At 34.3% G+C, this 20,139-nt stretch overlaps 1 protein-coding gene across 3 annotated transcripts in view; it reads left to right on the top strand.

The window, feature by feature from the left end:
* The window catches only part of TMEM65 (transmembrane protein 65), a 53,572-nt gene that overhangs the window by 21,950 nt on the left and 11,483 nt on the right, over positions 1-20,139 (top strand). For 2 of the 3 annotated variants that reach the window (XM_043601708.1, XM_043601707.1), the window contains 4 exons: positions 14,080-14,124; positions 16,788-16,855; positions 18,184-18,238; positions 19,338-19,380. In XM_043601708.1, the coding sequence (XP_043457643.1) occupies positions 14,080-14,124; positions 16,788-16,855; positions 18,184-18,238; positions 19,338-19,380 (211 nt within the window). Of the gene's footprint in view, positions 1-12,532; positions 12,629-14,079; positions 14,125-16,787; positions 16,856-18,183; positions 18,239-19,337; positions 19,381-20,139 lie in introns of all 3 variants that reach the window. The other variant, XM_043601706.1, reaches the window with a different exon arrangement.

Genomic DNA, 20,139 nt, shown 5'->3' with positions numbered 1-20,139 from the left:
AAGTAGTAGGTGCTCAAAAGATCAAAACTAGCTAATTGGACATTTAGACTATCGAGTTATTTGTAATTGAAGGAATAACGTGTGCATTAAACTATCTCAGTGTAGTTGCTTTAGTACTTTTCTTGTTAAGTACATTATAAATGATTTTAAATTATTCCTTTGATTTGTGATCTTATATTGATGATTATGTCCATAGTAACAGACTAAAATAAGTTACCACATTTAGAATTATCATTGCCTTGAAATCATAATAGAAAACAAGACGCTTTTTTTGTTTTTCAGATTTTTTTTTAAGTTTGGATTTATACTTTGTAAAATATGGTTAAATTTAATGAATGGAATGTTTAACTATGAAAATGACAAATTATGGTTTCTACTGAATAATGTAATAAAACTCATTTTGTACGCCAAGGGGTCTAGTTTTGTTTTCCAGTATCACCATTATAAATGTGTTTTATAATTTTATAATAGAGGCTAAAACATAGAAACAGTAATATTCTACTTACAGTTCTACCAAAGCATTTTGATTTTCAATTTAAGATATACCTCTAAGTAGAGTAACTTGTTTAAAAAAGAAACAAGGCATACCTTATCCTAAAAAGTATTTTATAAATACTTATTAATATTAGACTAAAGGTTTTTTATAAAAGAGTTATTTTCAAAGGAAAATATAGTTAAAGGGAGATATCTCAGACTCACTCTACCTGATTGTTTTATTACAATATTTTACCAATTAAAATACCAATTAAAATAATTGATAATTGATTAGGGCTTAGAAATTTCTTTCAAATATTTGCTTTAATGACAACATTAAACGTGTCCACATTCTGAAAACATGAAAATATTTTTAATGGAGTGTTATATTGGAAAAATCATGAAGCAAGATGGGAATAATTTGACATACTCTTTCTGAGAGAAATTTTGCAAAATTTTAAGAATCCTTAACTTCCTTCCTTCCTTCCGACTCAGTATGACCATTTAGGAACTACCCTAAGGAGCTTTCAGAGGAACATAAAAAGATTTAGATACAAGTTTATATTAATATTATTTGTAAATGTGAAAAAAAACCAAAGAATAAATATCTAGTGATAGGGGATTAAACTGTTATACATCATATGATGAAAAAATGCCACCAATATTTCTAGATAGCAATAATGAAGCAGCAGAAAGAGAATTCAAGGAATCAACCTTATTTACAATTACACCAAAATCCATAAGATACCTCTGAATAAACCGAACCAATGAGGTAGAAGATGTGTAACTGAAAACTATAGAACACTTCGGAAAGAAATTGTTGAGGAAGAAATTGTGAAGAAGACCCAAAGAAATGGAAAAACATTCCATGCTCATGGATTAGAAGAGCAAATATTATTAAAATGTCTATACCGCCCAAAGCAATCTACACACTCAGTGCGATCCTTATAGAAATAACACCAGCATTTTTCACAGAGCTAAAACAAACAATTCTAAAATGTGTATGGTACCAGAAAAGACCCTGAATCGCCAAAGTAATGTTGAAAAAGAAAAGCGCAGCAGGAGGCATCACAGTTCCGGACTTCAAGCTGCATTATAAAGCTGTGATCATCAAGACAGTATGGTACTGGCACAAAAACAGACACATAGATCAGTAGAACAGAATAGAAAACCCAGAAATGGACTCACAACTATACAGTCAACTAATCTACCACAAAATAAGATCCAATTAAAGAAGAATATCCAATTAAAAAAGACAGTCTCTTCAACAGATGGTGTTGGGAAAACTGGACAGTGACATGCAGAAGTATGAAACCGGACGGCTTTCTTACACCAGACACAAAAATAAATTCAAAATGGCTGAAAGACCTAACTGTGAGACAGGAAACCATCAAAATCCTGGAGGAGAACACAGGCAGCAACCTCTTTGACCTTAGCTATAGCAGTTTCTTACTAGACACATTTCTGGAGGCAAGGGAAACAAGACAAAAATAAACTATTGGGACCTCATCAAGATAAAAACTTCTGCACAGCAAAGGAAACAATCAACAAAACTAAAAGGCAGCTATTGGAATGGTAGAAGATATTTGCAAATGACATATCTGATAAAGGGCTAGTATCCAAAATCTATAAAGAACTTATCAAACTCAACACCCAAAAAACAATCCAGTGAAGAAATGGGCAGAAGACATGAATAGACACTTTGCCAAAGAAGATGTCCAGGTGGCTAACAGACACATGAAAAGATGCTCAATATTACTTATCTTCAGAGAAGTACAAATCGAAACTATAATGAGATACTGCCTCACACCTGTGAGAATGGCTTAACATTAACAACTCAGGAAACAACAGATGTTGGTGAGCATGTGGAGAAACGGGAACCCTCTTACACTCTTGGTGGTAATCTGAACTGGTGCAGCCACTCTGGAATATAGTATGGAGGTTCCTCAAAAAATTAAAAATAGAACTACCCTAGGACCCAGCAATGGTGCTACTAAGTATTTATCCCAAGGATGCAAAAATAACTTATCAAAGGGGCACATGCACCCCAATGTTTATAGCAGCACTGTCAAACAGTAGCCAAAATATAGAAAGAGCCCAAATGCCCATCAACTGATGAATAGATAAATACACACACACACACACACACACACACACACACACACACGTATAAACACACCACAATGGAATATTACTCAGCCATCAAAAAGAATGAAATCTTGCCATTTGCAACGAGGTGAATGAAACTAGGGTGTATTATGCTAAGTGAAATAAGTCAGTCAGAGAAAGACAAACACCATATGATTTCACTCATGTGGAATCTAAGAAACAAAACAGATGAACACAGGGGAAGGGAAGGCAAAATAAAATAAGATAAAAACAGAGAGGGAGACAAACCATAAGAGACTCTTAACTACACAGGACAAACTGAGGGCTGCTGTTGGCAAGTCGGGTGGGGAGATGAGCTAAATTGGGTGATGGACATTAAGGAGAGCACTTGGTGTTATGTGTAAGTGATGAATCACTAAATTCTACTCCTGAAACCAATACTACACTAAATGTTAACTAACTTGAATTTAAATAAAAACTTGGAAGAAAAAATTAAAATAAAATAAAATAAATAGAAATCATGGCCAAATAGAAAAAAAAATGCCACCAATCAAATCATTACCTTAAAAAAATTGAAGATAAGGGAAAATATTCACCATATAATGCTTTGTAAAAATGGCAGAATATGTTTTATGTATACATCTCTATAGAGAAAAGATCAAAGGGTAATACATCAAAATGTTCATTTCTGAGAAGTTATAGGTGCTTAATTTTTTTTTCTGAATCCAATTAACTTCCTGCAGTAAACATGTATGATCTTCATACTTGAAAAGTGTAACTTTTTCCTTTGGACAAGGCAAAGGATATTAGTATTTTAAATGTTATTTTCTAATTTTGCTTAAAAATTCCTAAGTCAAAAAAAACAAACTCACTATCCGCATCTCTTTAATATATGTAAATACAAATAAATATTTGTGTAAGTTATGTATGCATATACATAATGCATGCATGTGTGTATATAAATATGGCTTGTTTAATGTAAGATGTTTACAGTAAATTCCTATTTAAGCAATATATTTTGCTTGAAAAGAACAATCAGAGGCACAAGGCATTGTATGGCCAGGTTGCAGACAGTTGTTCTGTTTCCAGAGGCTCTGTTTAAAACTTGCATATAGGGGCACCTGCGTGGCTTAGTCGGTTGGGCGTTTGACTTCAGCTCAAGTCATGATCTCAGGGTTTATGAGTTCAAGCCCCACATCGGGCTTGCTGCTGTTGGTGCATAGCCCACTTCAGATCCTCTGTCCCCCTCTCTCTGCCCCTCCCCCGCTTGTGCTCTCTCAAAAATAAAACATTAAAAAATTTGTTTTTAACTCGCATGTTGTATGTGCCTGAAAAGTGTAATTTAAACAAATTTTCTACTTTATTCCAAGCACTAATATAAAGAGTAAATTTTAGTACACTAGTACACTTATAACACTGACAAAAATATTTGAATACAAAAGTTACATTTTAGTTATGAAGTAGTATAAAATATTTTAGTAAAACCTAGGAATTTTCTAGGATTAAAGGAAATACGAGCTTTAAAGTGGTAATAGTTGTTCTTCTATGGTTAGAGGTCCTGTTGTCATTGCAATAATATAGGTTTGGTTGTAGGATTACTGTCCCAAATACATGTCCTAGGAAAAGCTTCTCCTGATGCTTACTAATAAACTATTATTGGTTACCTTCCAGTACAGGAAAAAAAAAAAGATTAACTGGAAATTAATTTATTAGAACCTACAATTAGCCAACTTATCTCCTACTAAATGCCATTTTAAGGTTTTAAAAAAGGGTAATGATAAACAATTGGTCAGGAATTTACTTTAAAATTTATTTTATTTTATTTTTTATGTTTATTTTGAAAGAGAGAGTGCATGTGCACACACATGTGCACGCGTGAGCAGGGTAGAGGCAGAGAGCGAGGAAGAGAGTCCCAAGCAGGCTCTGTGCTTATAGCACAGAGCTCGGCCATGGGGCTCGATCCCACAAGCCATGAGATCATGACTTGAGCTGAAGTCAAGAGTGGGACATTCAACTGACTGAACCACCCAGGTGCCCAACTCAGGAATTTATTTTAAAATAAACTTTTAGGGGCACGTGGGTGGCTCAGTCAGTTAAGTCTCTGATGTTGGCTCAGGTCATGATCTCAGGGTTCATGAGTTCAAGACCTGCGTCGGACTCTGTGCTAACAGTGCAGAGCCTGCTTGGGATTCTCTTTCTCTCTGCCCCTCCTGTGCACTCTTTCTCTCTCAAAATAAATAAATACACTTTAAAAAATAAAATAAGCTTTTAGAATGTGACCTAGGATACAGAAACATTTAGACCTGTGTCCTACAGCAAAACCTGAGAACCTCTGGCACAGTTGAGATGCTTTTTATTCATCTGTTTTTCCCATAGTGCTCAGCATTGTGCTGTGTATTAGTTCTCTGTGTGCACAATGGAGTCTGATCCAAAGATACCAAGTTTAGACTGCTGGATGACTGATCAACAAAGCATCACAGTAGAGAGACTGAAAAAAATCCATGTTCCAGCAATTCATTTGCCCAGATCTAGGGAGTCTCTTTCTTGTGTCGCCTTTTCTGAGGCTCCCTTTAAAATAATCTCTCTCCCTCCCTCCCTCTCCGTTTAAAAAAAAATCTCTGCATTTGTTGCTCATCTGTTTTTCTTACCATGTTCTGTTTCTCATTCCTCTCTCTGCTGCTCTCTTCCTAATCTAGCATTCCTCTTTCTTTAAGTAAATACAGTACCAAACTTATTTATACTTATATTTATGTAGGAAAATATAAAACACAGCTGGATTAAATATATTATTATTCCTGAAATAGGAGAAAAAAATTCTTAATTTGTGTTTTCTTTTGACTCTCTTCTCATTTCTTTTCTGTATGATAGTGCCCTCAATTTTATACTTCCTAAAGAGCTATTAATTGAGCATTAAAATGATTGTGATGCACTATAGTATTCTAATACATCAAAGAAATAATTCCTTTTTAAAAAATGTTAATATTACATAGGCAGTAGCGGCATTTTTATAAGCTACGACAGGTCTCTGGTTGCTTCAGTTAATTAGCAAACTAACTGAATACCTCATGCTTTATACAATCTAAAAAGTTAGAGTTTCATTGCATTTAGAAAAAAAGTAAAATTGCTTTACATTTTAAATCATTTTCTCTAGTCTTGCTGGGTTGCTGAAGCAAAACAAAATGTTGAAAGTGTTAAAAAAAATCCTATATTTAAACATACCAAGTGTTTTTCTTATATTCTCAAGATTTGTAATTAGTATCTCAGATATTTTTATATTAGGAAAAGATTTGTCTATGTTTTATAATACTTTAATATATTTAAATTCTCAAGGACATGTTGGAGGAAGAGAGAGTTCCATTTCAAATAATTTTCATTTGATTTGATACAGTAAAAACTAGCTGTTTGCAACAACTGTCTTTTCTTATTTGCCCTTCCTCAGGCAGACTTTTAAATGCACCATCCAAAGGAAAAAAATCCTGTATATAAATATTACGTCATAAATGCTTGCAGATAATTTTCCTAACCTATGTATTTCTTTTTTTTTTATTTTAATTTTATTTTAATTTTATCTTTTGAGAGAGAGAGAGAGAAGGGGAGGGGCAGAGAGAGAGGGATAGAGAGAATCGCAAGCAGGCTCCATGCTGTCAGCGCAGAGCCTGATGCAGGGCTCAAATCCACAAACCATGAAATCATGACCTGAGCCGAAATCAAGAGTCAGATGCTTAACTGATTGAGCCACCCAGGCACCCCCTAACCTATGTATTTCTAAACATGGAACTCTAGTAAGAGCAACTTCTTCCAATAATGAGAAATATCTAAAAAAAGGGAAAAATGTAAGGGAATATGGATGCTATTTTTTTGCCACTATTATGAATAAACACACTTAAAGCAGAAGAGTCATCATTCAATTAAGGATTTTGGTGTCTGTGTTCATGAGGAATATTGGTGTGCAGATTTTTCTTTTTTGCGATTTCTTGGTTAGGTTTTATTTTTAGGATTATTCTGACCTCATAAAACAAATTGGGAAGTATTTTCATATCTTCTGTTTTTTGAAATAATTTGTGAGTTTATATAAGATTGTGTGTGTGTGTGTGTGTGTGTGTGTGTGTGTGTGTGTGTGTGTGTTTAAGCATTTGACAAAATTCACCAATGAAACCATCTGAGCCTGGAGGATTTTTGTGTGTATATGTTATGGAAAAGTGTTTGGTGACAAATTCAATCTTATTAATAGATAGAACTATTCAGATTTTTTGTTTCATTTTATGTCAGTTTTGGTAAATTGTATTTTTCAAGCAATTTGTCCATTTTATCAAAGTTGTTGAATTTGTTGGCATAAAGTTACTGGTAATACTCTCTTTAATTTCTTTAGGATCTGTAGTGATGTCCCTTCTTTCATTTCTGATATTAGTATTTTCTGTTTTCTCTTTCTTGATCAGTGTACTTAGGGGCTTATTAATTTTGTTGATCATTTCAAAGAACCAACTTTTGTCTTTGTCTATTTCCTTTATTTTCTATTTATTGATTTCGGCTCTTTTCTTTTGTTATTTCCTTTTTGTTTACTTTTGATTTAACTCGCTCTTGGTCTTTTTTTCATAGCTTCTTAAGATAAAACTGTAAGCCATTTATTTTAGGCCTTTCTTCTTATTAATGTAAGTATTTCAAACTATAAGCTTTCCTTTAAGCATTCATATAGCTGCATCTCATAAATTTTGATATGTTGTATTTTCATTGATATTCAGTCTAATTTCCCTTTTGATTTCTTCTTTGGCCCATGTATTTAATTATGTTAAAAAGTTTATTTATTTTGAGAGAGAGAGAGAGAGAGTGAGTGAGCAGGGGAAGGGCAGAGGGAGACAGAGGATCTGAAGCAGGCTCTGTGTTGACAGCAGAGAGCCCAGTGTGGGGCTTGAACTCACAAATGTGAGATCATGACCTGAGCTAAAGGCAAAGGCTTAACTGACTGAGCCACTCAGGCACCCAGGCCCATGTATTTAGAAAATGTTATTTAATTTCCAAAACTCTTTTTCTGGATACCTTATTGTTGATTCCATTTTGGTCAGAGAATGTATTCTTTATGATTTTAATCATAAATTTATTAATATCTGTTTTGTGGATCAGCTTATGGTCTCTCTTGGTGAATGAACCATCTCCACTTTAGAAGAATATATGTATTCTATAGTTGTTGGGTGTTGTTTAAATATTAATTGGATCAGGATGATTGGTAGTGTTGTTCAAATAATCTGTATCTTACTGATATTTTTGCCTAGTTTTCTGTCAGTTGCTGAGAAAGAGGTTTCTATCTCTCTAAGTATGATTGTGGAATTGTTTATTTTGCCCTTTAATTCTGTCAGATTTTGCATCATGCATTTTGAAGCTATGTTATTAGGCATAATCAAATTATTATTTTGCCTTTTGATGAATTAACTCTTTTATCATTTTGAAATGTCCCTGGTTCTGGTCATATTCTTTAGGTCTACTTCATGTGATATTAAAATAGCCACACCAGCCTTTATAAGCTTAGTGTTTGTATAGTAAGTATATCTTTTACCGTCCATTTACTTTCAACCTATTAAAGTGTAATTCTTGTGGATATCTTATAGTTGGGTCTTGCTTTTTTATCCATTTTGACAAACTCTGCCTTTTCATTGACGCGTTTAGTTTAGTCCATTAACATTGAATGTAAATTACTGACATGGTAGGATATAGGTTTGCTATTTTACTATTTGCTTTTCCTGTTCTCATTTCCTGCATTTTTTTTACTTAATTCTTAAAAATTCCTTTCAAATTATTTACTAGCTTTTTAATCGTATTCTCATTACATTTTGTCTGTATGTGTGATTGCTCTAGGCATTACAAATATGCATTCTTGGGGCACTGGGTGGCTCAGCTGGTTAAATGTCCAACTTTGGTTCAGATCATGATCTCATGGTTCGTGGGTTCAAGCCCCGCGTTGGGCTCTATGCTGACAGCTTGGAATTGACCCTGCTTCAATTCTCTGTCTCCCTGTCTCTCTGCCCCTCCCTCACTTTCTCTCAAAAATAAATAAATATTTAAAAAAAAACAAATATTCATTCTTAGTTTTTCATAGACTACTTAGAGCTAATATTGTACTACTTAATAGACATTGTAGAAATATCGCAACCAAATTACCCAGTTGGTCCATTTGTAACCTCTTTCATCCTTTATGCTTTGATGTCATATGTATTACATCTACGTATGTTATAAACTCCATAAGGCAGAGTTACAGTTTTTTCTATAGGTAGTCAGGTCTACCTAAATTAAATTACCAGGGAACAAGTAGTTTTTTATATAACCATTTCTGATACTCTTCATCCTTTCCTAAAGATCCTACTGCCCAACTGGCGTTTCCCTTCAGTCTGAAGAACTCACTCTCACATTTCCTATATTGCAGGTTGGCTGGCAACATATTCTCATAGTTTTAGTTTTTCTGAAATACATTTGCCTTCATCCTTGAAGGATAATCTTTCTGGATACAGAATAATGGCCGATAGCTTTTTTTTCCCCCTTCTTGAATCATGTAAATCATGTTTTCCTTTAGTGAACGTGTCATTTTTTTGTGACTATATAAGATTCTTTTTTATCATTGATTTTCTTCATGTTTATTCTACTAGGGGTTCACTGAACTTTCTTGACTCTTGAAATTTTTGTCTTCCACCAAATTTGGGAAATTATTAGACATTATTTGTTCAAACATTTTTTTTTTGTTTTTTTTTTCTTCTTGCTTTCTGGAACTCCAGTTATACATGTTTTGACTTTTTGATATTTAGCCACAAGTCTCTGAGACTGATTTGTTATTTCTCAATCCTTTTATTTTCTGTTCTTCAGATGAATAATTTTTTTTTTTAATGTTTATTTATTTTTGAGACAGAGAGAGACAGAGCATGAACGGGGGAGGGGCAGAGAGAGAGGGAGACACAGAATCGGAAGCAGGCTCCAGGCTCTGAGCCATCATCCCAGAGCCTGACGCGGGGCTTGAACTCACGGACCGCGAGATCGTGACCTGAGCTGAAGTCGGACGCCCAACCGACTGAGCCACCCAGGTGCCCCTGGATGAATAGTTTTTATTGGTCTATCATGTTCGCTCTTCATTCTGCTTTTAAGCCTATCCAATTAATTTTAAGATTTCAGATAATTTTCATATGAGTTTGGTTCTTTTTATAGTTTCTATTTGACTATGTTTTCATTTATGTTTTTGAATATAATTTTAATTACTACTTTATTAGACCTTGTCTGCTACTTCTAACATTTGAGTCACTTCAGAATTTATCTTCATCTATTGTTTTTTTCTCCTGAAGATGGGTCATTTTGTCCTGTTTCTTTGTTTGTGAAGCATTTTAGATTATATCTTAGTCACTGCTGCAATTATCATGTTGTAGAGACTCTGGATTGTGCTTTATTCTTCTAAAAGAGACTGATTTTTCTTTACTTGTTTTGGCAGGCAGTTGATGGTTAGGCTCATACTACAAACTGTATCTTGATGTACAGCTCACATCTTCAGTTATTTTACCCTTGGCTGAGATTTGTTTTGGTTTTTACCACACATGTGTGGTTCACAGGTCAGCCATGTATTTGAACTGACTGTATATACAGAATTTAGGGCTCCTCCTCCTTTCTGTCTCTATCATTTCCAGGATTCCCCTTTCACTTTCTAGTGGCTTTGGCTACCTTGCACCCTGGCCACTGCTTCTGCAGGCCAGAAAGACTGAAGATATTTTGTTGGAGTTTTAGTTGCCCCAATATTGTGGGTGAGGTCTGCCCTTAGGCCAAAAGCTACAATAAGCAGCTAATTCACTTAGTTCCGTTCCTTTTTCTAAGTGTTGATTCCTTTCCAGAATCAACCTGTTTTTCGACATTTTCTAGTGCTTTTAGGTAGTTATATATTTATTACATATTTGTTTATAGTTTATAGATATTCTGTGCAGGAAAATTGGTCTCACAGGAGGTTAGGAAGCCAGTAGTGGAAGTAGAACCAGAATTTTTTAAGTTAAAATCATTGGAAAATATGATATGGTAAAATACAGTCTAGTGTTAATGATTATCTTATTATTTCAAGATATTTAGAAAAAGAAAAAAGTAATGGTGTATATTACACACACACACATACATTCACACACACACACACACACCCAAACTGAAAGAACTAGGTTTTTCTAACTCCAAAGTCTTCTTTTTTTTTTTATTTTTATTTTTTTTAATTTTTTTTTTCAACATTTATTTATTTTTGGGACAGAGAGAGACAGAGCATGAACGGGGGAGGGGCAGAGAGAGAGGGGGACACAGAATCGGAAACTGGCTCCAGGCTCTGAGCCATCAGCCCAGAGCCTGACGCGGGGCTCAAACTCCCGGACCGCGAGATCGTGACCTGGCTGAAGTCGGACGCTTAACCGACTGTGCCACCCAGGCGCCCCTCCAAAGTCTTCTTAATGAAACATTAGATTAGAATATATTTCCAATGTAAGTGCCGATAGTTTACTATATGTCAAAAGAAAATTCTCAAGTTTATTTATTTATTTTGAGAGAGAGAGAATGAGAGAGAGTGCGAGCAAGGGGTGGGACAGAGAGAGAGGGAGAGAGAGAATCCCACGCAGGCTCTGTGCTGCTCTCAGCACGGAGCCCACAGTGGGGCTCAATCTCACAAACCAGCTCAATCTCACAAACCGTGAGATCACGACCTGAGCCAAAATCAAGGGTCAGTTGCTTAACTGACCGAGCCACTCAGGTGCCCTCAAAAAGAAAATTCTTGGGGTGCCTGGGTGGCTTAAGTCAGTTGAGCGTCCGGCTTCGGCTCAGGTCATGATCTCACAGTTCGTGAGTTCGAGCCCCGCGTCGGGCTCTGTGCTGACAGCTCAGAGCCTGGAGCCTGCTTCTGCTTCTGTGTCTCCCTCTCTCTGCCCCTAACTCACTCGCATTCTGTCTCTGTCTCTCCCAAAAATAAAAACATTAAAAAAATTTTTTTAATAAAAAAAAGATAATTCTTAAGGTTAAGATACATATGTAGGGAAATAAAAAGCTTCTGGGGTTTATTGTGACTGTTTTGAAGGAGGTTATGTTAGCAGCGACTACAGTTTTTTGGTGTGTTTTTTTTTTTTTTTTTTTAAGTTTGTTTCAAGAGACAGAGGGTGGGAGAGGGGTAGAGAGAGAAGGAGAGGGAGAGAATCCCAAGCAGGCTTCGCACTGTCAGCACAGAACCCAATGTGGGGCTGGATCCCAGGAACCGTGAGATCATGACCTGAGTGGAGATGAAGAGGTGGGTGCTTAACCGACTGAGCCACCCAGGCGCCCCACAGCCAGTACAGTTTAAACCTGTATAAGATTGCGTGGGCTTGCTTCCAAGATTGAGTTCTGTTGTGCATTGAACCTCTAATGTTTTTCACTTCTGATATATGTATATAGTTTTGATTTAGTTAACATAATAAGGTAATAAACAGCGTCAAAGTCCTCAAAATGATCAACTTATGGCTTAAAACACTTTTGACAGATACTTTCCAATAAAATTTCCACTTTCTAGGAAATGTTCCTTTCATGTTTCCTCTCGCTGCTTCTTAGGTTCTTTGTGAAGCAGGAGGCAAAGTCTCTGCTTTGATTTTACTTGAATCTCTGTGCCAGTGGTTTTCCTTCCTGCTCTGTCTCCTTTACTTTATATTTCTTTCTCTTTCTCAGTCTTAAAAGTTATTTTTTCATTAGTTTTAGTTTTTTAATCCGTATGTGTAATAGGAAAGAGAGATGAGGAATATTGATTATATTATTTGATTGTTTGCTCTTTGCTGCACATTATACATTTGCCTACCTCTTACCCTTTCTTCTTAGGAGTTGTAGAATATTTTAAATATTTTGCTCAATATGAAGATGTAGGGAATTTGAAGAAGTAAAAGCAAGGACTCTGTATACTCTCATTCTATTGGGAAAGTCCTGCTTGTTGAATTTTTAGGTATTTCAAGATGTTCCAGTCAACTGACAAGGACTTCTCCTCACAGTGTCAGAACTGTAGTGATGATGAGAGTAATGCATCTAGCAAATAGTTCTGGTATGTAACCACTTTTGCATGTTTACTTCAGCAGAAAACTCTGGAGTACGTAGTAACCTATGTTCCTTGTTAAAATTTGGAAAACCATTTGCATGCTTTCAAAATAGATCTTGAGGTAATGGTGTTAATCAACAGACAGCGAATATACTTTAATCAGATGGGAAATTCTGCAAAGATTAGTATATCTTCATTTCGTAACTCTTCTAAAAAGGAGAAAACAAAACTTAAACTTGCATTCTTAGAACTGTCTGAATAATATGATCATTGATTAAACTCAAGGTTTTAGCATACTTATTGTAAAACCATTTTGGTACTGTATGCGCTTTTAGTAAAATACCATTCACAAATATGGACAATACTTTTTTACATAGTTTATCAATGGAGATACATTTGCTTTTTACTTTTTCTAAAGCTAAATTCTTCACTTCTTATGTTGTCACAGAGTATAAATAAAAATTTTAGAAAATATATATCCAGTTTGTAATGTATTTCCTTGGACAGTCTGGTTGTACTAAACCTTTAGAGCAGTGTGATCCATGGTGTGGGTGTTAATTTTTTTGGACTGGAGGAGGAGGGTAAAGTACAGTTCTCTGCCATTTAACCAGAGCTCACTCTTGTACTTACACAAATGGTGAGATGGTTATTGTTACGAGATGAGGTATGTTGCTTCTTTATAATAATTGTTAATTTTTAGATTTAATGATGGCAGTTAAAGATATTACTTTGGGAAAATTTGGTGTGTTTATTATGATATATATTATAAATAGTTTATTGTTACTTGTGATTTTGACTAGCACTTTACTTTTTATTGTGTAGAATATTCTATATTATCCAATAGTATAGGTTCCAAAACTCAAAATATTTCGTTGTATTATCACGGGAGATTAAGGAACAGAACACAATCCGGTGAAGTCATTGTTGAAATACATTGCTTTAAAAATATTATTTTCTGTTTTTTAAAGGATATCTAGGTCTATTTGAATATTCTTTTTTCTGCTATCAATGTTTGTTTGTATATATATTTCTTAAGACATCTATCATTGCCATCTTAAGGAAGGGTAACTATATTTCAAAGGTTTTTGGTTTTTGTGTTTTTGTTGGGTTTTTTGTTTTGTTTTGTTTTTACTGTAACTAATGTAATCAGGCCCATTATATAGATGTAAAGATTTAAAAAAAAAAGAAAAATGAAAAGCTAATGATTACCCAAGGCCATAGGGTCCATGGTAGACTTGTAACTAAAGTTCAGTTTTGTTTTCTAGCCTTGTGATGTAATCCATACCAAGTATTATTTTCTGTATGGATAACTTTGGTCTGTTATCCTACAAAAATGTATGAATAAACTTTGGTATTCTCCCACTTTGTAAATCTGCTGGTATTTTCTTCACTGTAATAAAAAACAACTCATGCTATGGTAACTAATTCTTGACCTAAACCCTTTTTTTCCCCTTTAGAAAAATTGGAAGCACCACCACCCACACCAGGACAGCTGAGATATGGTAATGGTTCTATAATTGTTAAATATTTGCGCATCTGTCTTTTAGACTTGAAATAACTGTATCATTCACTGATAGTATAGAAGAGTCAGTAAATTTAATTTTTCCAGAGAGAGTAGATTGTCTTCTTTATCATGCCGAAACAAAAAGTTTATAAACTTGGTTTAAGACATATTACAATGTTAGGGAATTTCGACATTTGTAACAGTATCTAACATTGTTAAACTGTAGTTACCATGTAGAAATAAAATTATACTTATGGTAAGGTTTCCTCGATTCCCAGTAAAAAGGATATGTTTACTTTAGTTTGGATTTAAGTTGGGTAATTTCAGAACTTGAAAGTCTGAGCTCAGGGCTGGGTAGAACTGTTCTCTGGTAGAGAAAATACTTACGGTGTGCTGTTTGTAATGATGAAGAAAGTTAAGTTTGTTTAACACTGCCACGAAGAAGAAGCTTGTAAGTGGTGCTGGTGTGCTTTCTTTACTGTTATGATAGGAATTAAATAGTCAAGGCTAACACTGACATAATGTAAAACAGTTTGGGATCTTATTATAGAAACAATGAAAGAAGAGAATGTTTTAATGGTGCAGTAAATTTGAGTAGATTGTAAGTGAAAGCTAAATATTAGATGTGATTTGCTGTTATAGAATAGTATTTTCCAAAGGAAATTGAAGAAATCACAAATTAATAGGAGATCATTACATACTGGAGAGTAAACTTACATAACTTTTAAAAATTAATAGCCAGTTCTTTTTCTCTCAGAGGTAGAATACAATTTATATTAGAAATAAGTAACTTTTCCCAAATACCAAAACATTTAAGAATTCTTTAAGACTTTTTCCCCCAGGTAATTTTTTGTAATTCTCCTAGCCTAGGTTCATGCAGTTTGTATCCAAGCACCGTATAATACTGTTACCGGTTTTTTTGTCATATTGAAATGAACCGTTTGTATGGTGTGTTACCATACCCAAACTTTTTGAAGGCTGGTAACCAAATCTTATTTATCTTTGTATCTCATGCCCAGTGGAGTGGCCAGTACATGTTTACTTAACAACACGAAAATTGTATTTTTTCCTTTGTGTTGAAAGTAAATTTTAATACATAGGACACATTTATTTAGGTCTAAGCATAAAAACATGATATATTTTATATTTCGGAGTTGCTTATTACAGAAGTTTGGATGTCTAGTAGTTAAGTAACTAGACTTAGGCAAAAAGTCAAAGAGCTAAGGTTAGACTCTTTAATTGAAGAATCCCATTTCATTAATACACTATTTGATTTTTATCATCTTTAATAACTTTTAAAATAATATTCCTTGTTATTAAAAAATGCTGCTTTTTATCTTGAACTTTCTTACTTGATAGCAAAAAGAAATCTGAAATGATCTGGGATGTGTATACACCCTTTTCTTGTGATGTTAGTATTCGATAGTTGTTTTGGGTAGAGGCATTTTTTGTTTTGTTCTGTTCACTGCTTATTAGCCTTCCCTGGGTTGGTGCAGAACTGACTGTAGCAATATCAAACTTTCATAACTTCTGAATTATATTTTAATTATACTTTCTGTGGACTTAACTACATTAAAAGAAGAAAAACAGTCTAAAGTCACTGAACACATACCACCAATTGTTTTAAGGGACTATTTTTTGGATATGGTATAAAATTCACAGTTTTGATGTTTATCTAAAAAAGTCCTTAGTTGAATTGATGTTGACTATATCTTGGCAATTTTATAGATGAATTAGAATAAAATCTTTTAACTATTCCAGCTTTTAATCTATTTCACAGTTTGCCTTCAATTCTCTTAATATGGAATTCTCTTCCTTTCCAGGTTAGTGGTCCTCAACTTAATTAACTAATGTTCATTGAGTATCTGCTATGCACTAGGCATTCTGCAACATGCTGAAGATGCAAATATGAAAAAAAAAATGAGGCTGAATGTATAAAAAATATATAGGTATTAGTTCTTCCTAGTTACACTTCTATTATGTCAGGTCTTTCAGATTTTATGTTAGATAGATAAGGTAAGGTATGCTTTTGTTAGGAAGACATCAAATTACATTTTGATTTAAATCAAACAGTTTGTTTATAGTTTGTGAAAGCTTTCAGGGATACTGATGATGTGAGGGGGGAAAAGACTGGATATAGATGGCTAATATAGATGAGGTAATAAAATTTTTATCATATTTGTCCAAAAAACTTTTTAGTGAGTAAAAGCGACCATATAGTTTCCATGAAATTTGATTCAGGGTATTTTTTATTATTTCTAATATGGAGCTTAATTTTATGATATCAGTCTTTACAATATAAGAAGTAGATTGATATTAATAGCAATTAAACAGGTAAAACATGGTACTCGTAATATATATTTACTTATTTGTTCCGCCATTAACTGTATGTACTTTGTAGCTAGTAAGAAAACAACCCAGAAGTCTAACACAATTATTTTTACATGTAACAGCGTTTTTAATTTTGGTGTTTTTCCCTAGTATAGCTTCTACGAAGTAGTTGAACTTACTGCAGGAGCAGAATCTTTTGGCTGTGGGGAATGAAAAGCAAATTTCAAAGGTTATCAGATCTATTTAGGAGACTTTAGTCATATGGTCTGTTTTTATCATTTTAAGTTATAGAAATCTTAACATATATTTTCTCTTTTTGGTGTTTTTCAGTATTCATCCACAATGCGATACCTTTCATAGGGTTTGGCTTTTTGGATAATGCAATTATGATTGTTGCAGTAAGTTCTTTCTTTCACCCCTTCTGTTTTGAGTTCAGCTCATGAATTTGAGCCCCGAGTCGGGACTCTGTGCCACAGCTTGGAGCCTGGAGCCTACTTCGGATTCTGTGTCTCCCTCTCCCTCTCCCCCTCCACTGCTTGTGGTCTCTCTCTCTCTCTCTCTCTCTCTCTCTCTCTCTCTCTTTCTAAAATATAAATAAACATTAAAAAATTATTTAGAAATTTTCAAGCATCAGTATTCAGGAGGAAACCTAAGTCTACTTATGGCAGCATTGCCCAAGTATTAGAATGGAATTAGCACAATAGACCATAGGATTTCTTCTTTATTCTATGTAATAACCCATTAGAATAGTTTAATCTTTTTCATTTCAGTTTCTTCTGTTTAAAATGGAAGTAAAAATATGAGTCCTTCTTGTCTTCAGAATGGGATGGATGTGGAACGTCTGAAACTCTCAATAAATTCAGTGCAAATGCAGTAGAGCTAGAGCCTTTTGTTTTGCTGCGGCTCTGTCTATTGTACAAGAAGCTGTTGTTGCTTATAAATGAACCATATATAGTCTCACTACTGAATGGTTAAAGAACAAAGTGGTTATAAAGGTAATTTTTGAAGTCTGTGATCTCTTGGTTCCCTAGAAACTAGTTTTTTACTCTGTTTTTGATAGACTAAATAACAATGATATCTATATAGATGTATCATTCAGAATTTAAAATTAGGTGAGTTGGTCTTCTTTGTGTTCCAAGAGGTAGGTTTGTTTGTTTATTTATATTTTGAGAGAGAGAGAGAGAGAGAGAGCTCATGCGCGCACGCACACACCCATGGGGGAGGGGCAGAGAGAGAGTGAGAGAGAGAATTCCAAGCAGGCTTCATGCTGTCAGCGCAGAGCTCAATGTGGAACTTGAACTCAAAAACCGTGAGATCATGACCTGAGCTGAAATCAAGAGTTGGATGTTAAACCAACTGTGCCACCCAGATGCCCCTGTATTCCAAGAGGTTTAAAGCATCTTTCTTTGTGGTTGGAAAATATAAATTCTAGATCTTTAATTATGGATTATATTGCTCTTTATATTATAATTGTATTTGTTGCTATTGTTTCTTTCTATGAAAGCCTAATTTTAATGAATAAAATGATATCGATGTTATTTTTGTGTGAATGCATATATTTGTTAAGTGCATTACTATATTATATGTGAATATTTTTGCATATTTCATGTATATAATTTTGTTGCAATAATATGTTTAACTATTTTAACTTTTTATTATTACTTTGCTATTTTTTGTAGCCACTTCATTAATGTTTAAGATTAATTTCTTTGTAATCATTTTTCAGGGCACCCATATTGAGATGTCTATTGGAATTATTTTGGGAATTTCAACTATGGCAGGTATTTAATAATATTAATGTTATTATTCCATTGTCTGTATACTTATAAAACATTTCAGTAGGTTAGGTTTAAAAGAAGATACTTAATCTGAATAAGTTTACTCATTGAGATGTCTATTAGTTTATCTCCTTAATCCTATTCTTCTAATTCTTAATTTTGTATATGTTGCACTTTTCCTGAGAAATTTTAGGTACTTTATGTTAGCTAATGGGTAATAGTGCTGTACTGACTAAGTTAAAATAAGTTTTTCTCTTTTTTAAAAATTTTTTGAAAAATGTTTTTTAATTTTTGAAAGAGCGAGTGAGCACGAGTGGGGGAGAGGCAGAGAAGGAGGCAGAGGATCCAAAGCAGGCTCCAAGCTGTGAACACGGAGCCTGATGTGGGTCTCGATCTCACGGACTCTGAGATCATGACCTGAGCTGAAATCAAGTCTCCCACCTAACCAGTTGAGCCACCCAGGTGCCCCAATAAGTTTTTCTCTTAATTCAGTGTTATCCTAAAACCTTTTTACCCTTATTTCTACTGTTATTTATTTTTAAGGGTAGAAAAATCAAAGAAGGAAATACAAGTTTAAAAATCTAATTTGGTTCTATTACCTTCTTTCCCCCAGTTACTACTCTATTTTTTATGATGGTGAAATTTGGGAATGGTTCAGTGGTGTGTTTATTATGTAGAAAAGTATGAAGTAGATGAGTTAATAAAAGAGACATTTCTTCTCTATATGATTTTCTTGAATTTCAGACCTATGCATAAAACTTTTACTCTAACTTCCAAATATCCAAATTTCCTTAAATATAATGAAAGATAAAACTACAAAATATTGTATGGGTATTGACACCAGAATGGAAACTGGCTGCCACAACAGAAAAAAACCCGCTACTTGATGGAAGTACAGCACTGTAATCTCGAAAGACTTGTGTTCTATTTTGAAATCTTGACTCAGAGCTATCCAGTGAGTTACTTTGGATATAGTTGTTGTGGTTTCAGAAGCTGTGATAACTCTTCCAGATCAGTGCTTTATTGATGAGACAGTGATGTATTATAAGGATTTTTCTGATTTCCAGATAACAATTCACTTATCCACTTCTCAATTTTTTAGCTGCTGCTTTGGGAAATCTTGTGTCAGATTTAGCTGGACTTGGGTAGGTCCATTTATTCATTCATTTGTGCATGTGTGTGCTGACCTTGCTCTCTTTCTCTTCTCCATTCTTTAATTGAGAAGAATTAAGAAATGGGGTATTTATTGGGTGTGTTTTCAAACTAACGTTTTAAATTAATTTTTTTTAATGAGTGGTGCTAAATCTTTGGTGTACATCAAATATGAATGCCTGGGTTGCATTTCAGAATTAGGGACCTGGAATTTGTGTTTAAAATCCTTTCAAGAGATTGTTACATGCAAAAAAGTTTTCTAAGATGACCACAATGTAAGCAGAGTTTAATTTTCATTTACTGAGGTATTTATATGTCTTTTATAGACATTTCCAAGGTGAGGCAGGATTAATAGCAAGAATCCCCATCATTATTTCACCCCACCCTTCTCCCACTAAGCCCAAAGATAAAAGATACGGCTCAAATGTGAGGGTACTGACTGGGCATGTTTTCCGGAGAGAGGAACTTTCAAAAGGCATGATGGCTGGAGCATATGTGGGAATGGCCAGAGCATTACAGGGTTTGGCCAGTTTTCGCTCCCTTTATTTCATGTGGCAGGAATGATGAAACAAAGTGAGGATGTCTACTTAGAAAAGGCCAGCTTTTCCTCTTTCTCTCTTTACATTCTCTCTTCTGAGCAACACGTGGCCTGGGCTTCCTCTTGAGCTTGAGGAAGCCTGGAAATTATAAATTAGACTAAGGTGACATTAACTACTGTGATAAAGATACTCTCTTTTGCCCAGTCTTTGGCT

This window comes from Prionailurus bengalensis, chromosome F2 (genome assembly GCF_016509475.1).
Source record: "Prionailurus bengalensis isolate Pbe53 chromosome F2, Fcat_Pben_1.1_paternal_pri, whole genome shotgun sequence".
Taxonomy (NCBI): domain Eukaryota; kingdom Metazoa; phylum Chordata; class Mammalia; order Carnivora; family Felidae; genus Prionailurus; species Prionailurus bengalensis.
The sequence above is the reverse complement of the archived record's forward strand: the minus strand, read 5'-3'. Positions and strand labels throughout refer to the sequence as shown.